The sequence below is a fragment of the Triturus cristatus genome, chromosome 1_2 (genome assembly GCF_964204655.1).
Source record: "Triturus cristatus chromosome 1_2, aTriCri1.1, whole genome shotgun sequence".
Lineage (NCBI taxonomy): Eukaryota > Metazoa > Chordata > Amphibia > Caudata > Salamandridae > Triturus > Triturus cristatus.
Window position 1 is genome coordinate 64,016,404 of NC_140580.1, and position 10,242 is coordinate 64,026,645.

General features: G+C 44.4%; 1 protein-coding gene across 2 annotated transcripts in view; it reads left to right on the forward strand.

The window, feature by feature from the left end:
* CTBP2 (C-terminal binding protein 2) overlaps positions 1-8,013 on the forward strand; it is a 150,276-nt gene extending 142,263 nt beyond the window's left edge. For both annotated transcript variants that reach the window (XM_085601469.1, XM_085601479.1), the window contains exon 9: positions 803-8,013. In XM_085601469.1, the coding sequence (XP_085457595.1) occupies positions 803-983 (181 nt within the window). In that variant the 3' untranslated portion in view covers positions 984-8,013. The remainder of the gene's footprint in view (positions 1-802) is intronic.
* The last annotated feature ends 2,229 nt before the right edge of the window (positions 8,014-10,242 follow it).

A 10,242-nucleotide genomic window follows, 5' to 3' on the forward strand; every position in this document is an offset into this window, starting at 1 on the left:
AATTAACAACTCATCACCAGGTTAAGGTCAAGGATCTTTGATTCCCCCAGAAGCAGAGGCTTTCTGTGTTTCTCTGTTATTCATTAGCTTAAGATCATGATTATTGTATCTATTGTGCATCGTGGGAAGGCGTACCAAGAGTCAATGCCTGCCATCCATAAGGATTAGACCCATATGCTGCTTTAGGGGATGAAAGGTCTTCTGAGATTGAATTTCTCTGTTCAGCTCCAGCCATGATCATTACCTCTGGTCACCCTTATGTGCCTTCCTGGACCAGTAGAGGCACTCGTCAATAATTGACTACACCCTTTTTCAGTAATCCCCAGTAAGACGTGTGCTTGAAAACATCCTTTCCAGCTCGCTTTTCATGACACCACTCTTTTTCACTCTTTGGGCTTGATACAATACATATGGTCTCCTGCCTGATGTGGCTTCCAGCTTGACAACTGCCATAAAAGCAGGAATGGACGAGGAGCTGGGATAGTATAGGGTGACAAACACATGTACAGGCATGCATGCCCATAAGGAAGGAAGGAGCTTGTAAACGTGTGTAACTTGATTGCCAAATGTTTTACTTCCATGTCCGTTACCATATAGATTGAATACATTACCAGATAACCTAACAGTGATGTGAGATGTAGCTTAGGACTCCCTTTCTAGTCAAACGTCTCAACACATTCTCCACTGGCTAAGGACAAGAAGAGTCTTATCCCCTTAGTATCCCATAGATTAAAAACTACCCTCGTAGAAAGACTGAAGTGCTATCTGGAATTAACACTTGTACTTTTCTCTTTGCCTGCAGGTACCCTCCTGGTGTGGTAGGCGTCACACCAGGTACGATTCCTACTGCTATGGAAGGAATGGCCCCTGGAGGAACTTCCGTCCCCCACAATCTACCAACCACAGGTCGACAATCTCAGGCTCCATCACCCAATCACCCCTCCAAACATAGTGACCACCGAGAGCACTCGCATGAGAAGTGATCGGTGAGACACCTTTTGCTCCAAAAATGGTGAATCACGAGTCACCATAAAGCTACATGAGCTGGGAAAGGACTGCCTCAAAGGGCAGGAGGACCCACTAATATTCCAGGGTTCACAATTCAAGAGAAAGCAGAGTGGGAAGAGACTGATCAGTGACATCGACGTGAACGCTGTCTTCCAAGCAGTGGCACCATTAAGACAGCAGGGATAATAATCAGGGAGAGCAGGTTGGACGCCACCTGAAGTAGTGCGATAGTGAGTGTAGAGCTAGATGGACCTTTTGTGCTGCTGCAATGGAAGAAGAGATACATATAATTGCTAAACGACTCCAGGTTTTGTCTTCCCTTGTGTAAGGGTACTCCAGAGATGCTTGAGAAGTCACAAGCTCCAGCTCTTCGAATGTGCAAGTACGGTGGGGTTCTCAACCCCAGCGTCCCCAAAGCTCAAGTATCTGCACACACTACACCAGGCCCTCTCATCTCTTCTTCTCGAGGGCTGACCAATGGATAATTTCAAGTTACTTCAACAAAACACTGCAAGGAAACTTTCTAAACATATTGTATCTCAAACTCTTAAACCAGTTTGCCTAGCTGCATAAACTGCCCCTTAGTGCTAGAACAGTGCAAATATGCCAGTCATTTGATTCTTCACGGGTGACTCAGCTGTCCATGACTTCAAGCCTCAGTCTCTTAAATGATTATCTTGCCACTGAGCTCACAAGCAGATCACATCGCCACTAGTGAGGCTCAAAAGGGAGAGTGTACTGCTGAGCTGAAGCGACAGCTCACATCACCACTCACAAGACTCCAAACAAAGAGCTCAATCGCAGAGATGAAGTTGCTTCTGTAAGTAACCTTAAACTTCTATATGCAGAAGGAGCCACTAATCGAACAACCCCACAAAGGTGCCTAACTGCCCACAAAGACGTTTCTATATTCCTAACTCACAAAGTAACAACGCCAACTTGTAGGATGTAAGCCAGAGCGTTTGGGCTGAAGGATGAGCTCAGATCATGCACACATTGATTTTCACACCATAAAATCGTAGTAGAACTGCTCCTTTCCCTCACATTTATAGTCCACATAAAAAATATTGTGAGTAGTCCGCACCACTCAGCATTCTGACCTTCAGGTGCACAAACAATATATCTTCCACTCACGTCTCTCCTCGCTACCCCTTGAGTTTAAAACAGCAGATCGACGAATGAGGCTCTTCTCACCCTCAATAATGGCACGGAACTGAATGCATCATCCGAAGAGGAGCAGGAGGATCAAGACACTTCTTAGACCTTTGAGCCTCTATCAATACAGCTCGTATTTAATGGAGTTACCGTCAACACCACCCCCATCTCTAGCCCTCTCTCTTCTAGTAAATGACTGAACGTAAGGCACAGGACTGGGCACAGCAATCCGTCCAGTGAACTGAAAAGTGAACTTTGTCACCAACCCCCAGTCCTACAAACAGTGGAGCCCACCCTCAGGTTTCTTCGTTGTAGGTATCACTAAGTATCCAGAAATTAAGAAAGTACCAGCCCCTTTTCATAAATCCTTGTATACTATCCAGTGAAAAGAACATCGAGCGAAAGGAACAGACCCCTTTATTGCAGTCTGGGTTCTTACACAAACTGCATTATCGATGAAGGAACAAATGCACCACTTTGTTGACCTCTGAGCTCCCATTCAAGAAAAACATAATGAAGTAGAAGACACACAAAGTCACTGACTCTTGGGTCCTACACAATGAATGTCCACAAAGGGAAGCTTTAAATGCTCTTTTCCTTTCTTAGGCTTCTAGCATGCAGGCTTTTACTAAGAGGCACCAAGTGACATCTCGACCTGAATCTCAAGAAATTGCAAGCGCTCAATAGGGTTTCTAAATTTTATCTCCTAAACAAAGTAATCTTTTCTCATCGCATAGAAAGCAACAAACAAGAAAACTGATAGCCGGTGATTGTGAATTCACAGTCAAAATGGAGGACTTCTGATTCATGGTCTGTTCATAACGTGAAAGGCTTGGGAATGTTGTACTCAAATTTTGTGAAACCTGGGATTACTGTAACATGTGCATACCTTGCAAAGTCACAACCACGCAACCTGTGAATGGGCTGTGATGCCCTTTGGAGAGGACTGAGGGCATTGTACCGAAGAGACCTGGTAACACAGGTCACTGCGGAATCGAAGAGTAGAACTCTGCATGGGGTGCTCCGATGGGAGGCGGTTCATGGAAACTTAAGAGACAGATTTGGAGAATCATAGACTTGTGATAGAGGATTTTGTGAGCACGCCCATGTTGAGTGGTGATGCCACTGTTTGCACTTTAAGTGTCCTGATTCGCACAGGCATGATGCTAGGGGTCACTTCTAAATGCTTACAAACCGTGCTGAGCTGGGAGGCTTTCAGGCTCAGACAGTGTGCTGGCAATGGTGTCGTAGTGCTCTTGGCTAAGGTCCTGGCATAAAAGGTATAGTCTGCAGTGGGAGACCGAATGAAATATTGGATGGTAAGCAGACGAGGCAGGTAAGGTCCACAGTCTGGTAAAGGGACCTGCCTCTGTTAGTGTGGTACATTTCCTCGATTTGTCGCTTCTGAGTACATTAGATGATGGCTCCTGTTGCTTAAAATCAAAGAGATTCTTCTGTTTTAATATCTGACATTAAAAACGAATTTAGAAGACGCATACCCACAGCTTAATAGAAACATTCAATAGCATGGGGGGCAGCAGGGTTTTAAGTGGGCCGGGTCTTGCCGGTGCTCGGCAACGGCAGTTCTAAAAAGCAGGTGCCGAAACGGGTCTCTATCCGGCTCTCCATTTTTGCCTTCACCCTCGGGGTGGGGGGGGGACTTACCCCTGCAGCAGTGCCACACTTCACTGTCTGTGATGTAACTTCAAAGAGACTCGTTATAGTTCTTTTACCGTCTCATCATTTCAGAACGGAAGTATTTTCAATATTATATACAACGAAGCCATAGTTGTTGCTTATGTATCTTATGCAACTAACAGCCACTGACAAAGCCAATAGCAAGCTTGCTGTAGGTAATCTTAGTTATTGTATTATATATCTGGATTCAGTCACAGAAGCAGCAAAATGCTAGTCTGGCGGCACAATATGTAAGTACAGATATTTAGCTTACGCGTTTAAAGCCACGCCCTTATCTGCATCAGACACGCCCCTTTGAGATACCCCCCAGTTTTTTCATCCCACTTAAAGCCCTGGGGGGCAGGCTATATGTCTGGAAAATTAAAAAAAAGGCATGAAATTTAGAAGCATATTCAGAGATCCCTAGTTAGGCATGCTATTTCAAATTTGGACGGAAATGAGAAACCAAACGGTGCAGTCAAGTCAAATCGATGTTTGCTTTCATTATGTCTGCCTTTTGGAATCAGGAAAGGCAACTGACATCTCAGAAGTTTGAGAAAAAACAAAAATACTGTTAAGGGTGTACAAGGTACAATAGGACAATGGATGTGCATTAAATGCAGCACACACTTGGCATGACAAATGTGTTGTGTACTGCAGGTTCTAACGTTCTGTGTCGCTTTCAAGGATAGGAGAAAGGTGTCACTCAGCTAGGAAACACAGAGCTAAAATTTGATTGGTGCACAGGTTCAAGGTATGCGCTTACTGAGCAGATAAAATATGGAATGAGAGGTACTGATAATTGGAGTTGAGCAGGCCTAGGAACAATAACTGCAAGTAGGAGGAGAAAGAATTGAAAACGGTTGTTCACTAAGGCCAGAATTGGTAGGTGCTGACAGATAGTTATGTTTAGAGGGGCATGGATGCAGGCAGCAGGATTGTAAGAGACGAAGGAACTAAGGCCAGAATAGGAACATCTAGACTTTAAGAGCAGGACTGAAAGGCCCTGATCTCTCAGGACATAACTAGAGGGTTCAGGATTGCAGCAGGCTGGGAACCACAGCATCCAGGCGCACTAACACCAGATCAACGGGAAAAATAGTATTTGATTTGCAACGTTCTAGTCGGTCAGGGGAATTTATAAAACGTTTTTCAAGGCATTGATAAAACATTTGAGATGATTGCTACTCTTGATCTGGAAGCCATGTATTTCTGGAACTCATATTGGATCCTCACCGTGGCTTGCGGGGTTAACGGATATAGCCTTCACCAAAGCAGGTGTTTGGCAGTCAGGAAGCACAGTGTTTCGACCACCAAAGGTTTGTCTGTTACATCAGTGTGCGTGATTTCAGTCCCTCCCTGAACTCTGCACTCGCGATTCTCTGGCTTCAGTTGCTTCATGATGGCATAGCTCCCTGGCTCTGTCCCATACGTGCTGGTTATCGGTCAAAGAGCGTGTCCCTCATGCAATGATGATTCAGGTTATAAATGTATTCATTGCAGAGGCTCAGGGTGGACAAACAGTAAGTACTCTCTTCAAATGTTTCATTACCGAAAGATTTCAATTCTATGAGCATCCCACTTATGTGTGATTTATGGATTCAAGGTAAGGGGCTGGTCTTTGAAAACAGAAAGGGCTAGTCGCTGAACTCTGTAGGATCTGTTCCGGTACAATGTATAGCTCTGCCCATAGGCAAGAGTCACAGGAAGGTATGGCAGGTCAGCCACCAGACTAGGATTCTTTGTCTCCCGATTACACCAATGTTCAGCTCTGGGAGCAAAGGACCCCACTCCCTCATTTTCTAAAATATCTCACCACTCCCACTCTGCTTTCAGTGCGTGAGCTGCCCTCCACTATACGTAGTTTCTTTGCCCTCTTCTCCTCTCCCAGGTGAACTGGACAGGAGCTGGAGGCAGTGCCAGCTTTAGGGCAGTAGAACAGGTGCCACCACACCGGGTGCCAAGCTCGGGCTGCATTATAAAATATTTTAGAGGTAAAAGGCACCAGCTGCAGAGTTCTTTATTTCACCATCAATTTTCAGGCGATAATAAACGTTTTTAGGAAACACTGGTGATTAATATACTAGCTGGATGAATCCAAGTTTTGTTTAGTCACATTTTTGTCTCCTAAAGTAGCATAGGGGGTTTATGTGCCTGCTGCAGAGCTTAACATGCATCATGCAGGTCACAGATTTGTATTTTAGGTAGATAGCCCAGCGAGTTACTGCTTTTGTAACAGAGATCATTTTCATGCTTGCCGTTCATAGCTTACAATTCTTCCAATACAGCACAGTGATCTATGATACGGTATCAAGGCACTGTTTGCAAACTGCAAACATTGTTTTTTCTCAATTGTTCCATGTTTGCTAAAAAGAGTTTCTTTGGATAGTAACACATTCTAATTAGTGAAGACACCATCAACCACTGCGTTCCAGCCTGGTCTGTTTCTGCAGATCAACCACTCTTAACACATATTGCCTCCGAGTATGGATGCTATGCACCTTCTGCACATTGAAGCCCTCATTCTTGTATGTTACTTTTCCTGTACATTGATTTACACACCCTTGATTCATTGTACCTGTGTAATATGTGTGCGTGATGTAATGCACACTGACACTACTTTGGGATGAGTAGCACTATAAAGGAAATCAATTAAATGTGAGGCGCTATGAAGAGATGAGGGGCGCCATTGAAGGGTGGTAGTGAGGGATGCGTAGAGAAGACTGTCATAGGGGCGCCACCAACAAAGATTGTCGCAACGGGCACCACCAGCCCTAAAGCCAACTCTGGCTGGATGCACAAAGTGGCAGCTGGCCAATCAGCTAGCCTTCCATAGGCTGTTGATCACGATGGCAGGCCATTGTCCACCCCAGCACCAGACTGCACTCATATACCATATGTAAATGAGGCTGTGAGCTACTGCAGCTGGGCTCCAGGTTAACGTGCAGCATAAGTGTTCGCCCATTCCTTCCTTTGCCGTGCTCGGAGAGCACCAGAAATAATAGTTTGAAAAACTACTCTGCCGGGCTGCCACTTTCTGTTCTCTCTGTAGTATTTCATTTCCGGTTCAGTGCCTTTTCACCCATTCTTTGTGAAAGAAAGCATGAACAGTGGGATGTGATGCCCTATGTTTTGGTGTGCTGCAGAGAGACAGAACATGGGCACATACGCAGCACGGTCATGCAGTCATTCAGTATCAGGAGGAATCTCGTCACCTAAACATAGAGCAGCACGTTTAGTTCAGAGCAATCGCCAGAAGGCACTGACCTAACACATTTTCAGCAGGCTAGTTTTCTGAATCTGGGCAGCTACACACTTTTCAACGACCTTCTGTAGGCATGTGAACTTTGTGATGGTCATGAAAATCCAGCATAGGAATTGAGTTCACTCCTTTAAAAATATTTGGGTTGTGTTAAATGCAACGAGTTTGAAGAATATTTGATGTGTGTTGAGCTTCATATGTGGCAAGTTTGGGAATATGATGGTCTGATGATATTGAACGTGTAAGAATGTAATGTAGGTACTGGTATAGAAACCTTGAGACTGTAGAGGTGGTGACTGTGAATATTTTATGACTGTGCTGGGCTCAATCTCCTGAAAGCTTAGAAATGTGATTGTGAAATTGAGTAAGAAGCTTGACATTGTGACAGGTACATTGTGCGGCCTTTTCTAAATATGGTGGAGTCACTGTGTGGACTTTGGGAATTTGAATCACTCGTAGCCTTGAAAGCCGAGTGTTCTTGGGAAATGCATTCCCGCCACCTTCTGCTGCATTGACAAGGTCTAGGATGAAACTCAGTGACGAAATTCTGATCAACTCCAGTTCTGAGGCCCACAAACAAGCATTTCTCAGGCACCAGTAACAGAGCTTTTGGAAACATTTGTTTGAATTTTCTTCAATGTCTGCTTTGTGTTATTTATTTGAACCCTGCCCCCACTCCTCCGTGTTCCATTTTTGCTGTTTTAATGTCTGGTGTGAAAAAAACATACTTTTTGTATCTTTGTATTTCTGATGATAGCTTCATATAGCCTTTAGCTTGGGGCCAGTCCTTGGTTGCCATACATGCCGCGACCCGTCCTCAACCCAAAGATCTGTGTTTAGGTCCTCTGTGTTCAAACTGAAATGTGTTAAATGCAAGTTTTAATTAAAAAATAAAACACATTCATAATTTTTATGTGACCGCATGTCTTTTTGTTCTGTCTGGATGTGTGGGTACTGGCTGGTGGAGGAGCGGTGTTGTCTCGGTAGCGAGTGCAGATCTGATATTGGCTTTGCAAAGGTGCTGCTTATGATGAGCAATATTGGGACTCTGTGTCCTGTGTGCAGTGCAGAGGTTGTGTCCTATGGACATTGCAGGTGCACAATCCAGACAGAAGTTGATCACAGATGCGCAGTATCTAATGTAAACAACAGCCCACTGTTAATACTAAACATGGAAAAAGAAATGGAATTTGGCGATGACAAAGACCTAAAAGTCCCCATGTCTCTTACACGTGGCAGGTGTGGAGTCATGACGATGCTCATGACGCTTGCGTTTTCTTGGAGGTCTTCCATGCTGGGTTTGGCTTCGAAGCAGGCATAAAAAGGTGAGATGAAACAAGGACCATGTACACGCTGAGTTGTCTTCATGAATGCTTCAAATCCAATAAATGTCCAAACTGTGCTTCTGTCTTTGAGGCTTGATGTCTCTAGTAGTTGGCATAAGTCAGTTTTAATCTGAGCCACTAAAGACACTACAAATCTCCACTGCCAGTGGCGATCCGAGTTTATCACATACAGGTGTTATACATTGCAGAGCAAATGGCTTGTTTTGCGCTGCAAAGATCCCTGAAAGCAACGCAAAGCATTACATGGGTGGCACATATGCGTTCCCATGCTACCATCCATCGCTTTTGACGCAAAACCCTATCTATTAACAATAGTAGATGAGGTTTTGCCCCCAAAAACTAAAACCACTTTGAAGAAGGCGTTAAAAATGAGAAATGCTTTTATTTCTTATAACTTTTTCCACTTAGCTTGTGTGCTGCACTGCTCAACACACATTTGAAGTGGGAAAAGTTTTAAAGTTATTCTAAACTTGGGCGCAGATTTATAAAATGTACATGTAGCACAGCGCAGCAAGCCACCTTGCTGCGCTGTATGAAAGGGAAAGTGCATTCCTGTCCTTTCCTTGCAATGGCACCTTTTTGTCTGCCTAGCGCCAACACAGACACCCTTGCGGCAGGAAAACCCACACACCACCTACGGAATACCTCCCTGGGGCAGAGCAACGCAAAGCAGTGATTTGCTGCATTAGTCCAGATTTATCAAGCCATGCAGGGCCACGCAGGGTGGCCTTGCGTGGCTTGATAGATCTTGATAGATCCTAGTGTTGCAGAGTCCTTTCACCCCCCGTTGCGTGGCGCAAGGGCATTACAACACATTGATAAATATGTCCTATAGTATTTTGTACTGGAAGGTTTTTTTCCAGTACAAAACCTATGCCAAACTCACGGCGACACACTTGCACTATGGTGCAAAAGTGTGGACGTGGTGCATGGCTGCCTGATTGTGCGCCAGAGTTAAGGAGAGAGCAGGAGAGTGCTATATCTTGTAGATATAGTGCTTTCCTGCTCTCTCCTTACCACGGAATGCAACGCAACAACTTAGGTTGCTGTGCTGCATTGACTGACACTTTTGAAAATCTAAGCCTTAGATTTCCATGGACATCAGGATGACCTTTGTCCTTGACATGTGCTCAGGGATCAGCCTTCTTTTCATGTCTGCATGTTAGTTACATGTATTCTTCACATTTTCAAGGATCTGCCTTGAGGAATCTTGATGAATTGCTTCTGGATGTACAGGACCAGGTAGTGACCTTCTTGATGAGGCTAAGTACTATGCCGAGCTTGTAGCTCATTAACTTCATCTTTCTGGGGCATATTATCAAGCACGGCGTTAAAATTATTGCCGCTTTAGCGGCAGAAAACTGCCGCTAAGGCGCCGATAATGGGCTTGATAATATGCCGCTGAGAATTCCAATAGAAGCCCATGTTCACACCAGAACATGGGCTTCTATTGGAATTCTCAGCGGCATATTATCAAGCCCATTATCACCGCTTTAGCGGCAGTTTTCTGCCGCTAAAGCGGCGATAATTTTAACGCCGTTTCTTGATAATATGCCCCTCAGTCTTTTCATTATTCGGGATATTTATTGAAGCAATTGACTAATGTAGTTGGTGGCTTATAGCAAGTGGTCCTTGTTACTTACATGGATCCATAATGTGAATGTTAAAAAAAAAAATACAGGTCTGCTCTCTCATGAGAATGAAATGGCACCCGTTTCTGTTCCCATATGCTGATGAATGAAACATTCATTTCTGCACAGATTTTGGAGGGAAGAGTTTAGTATTGGTGCTGGT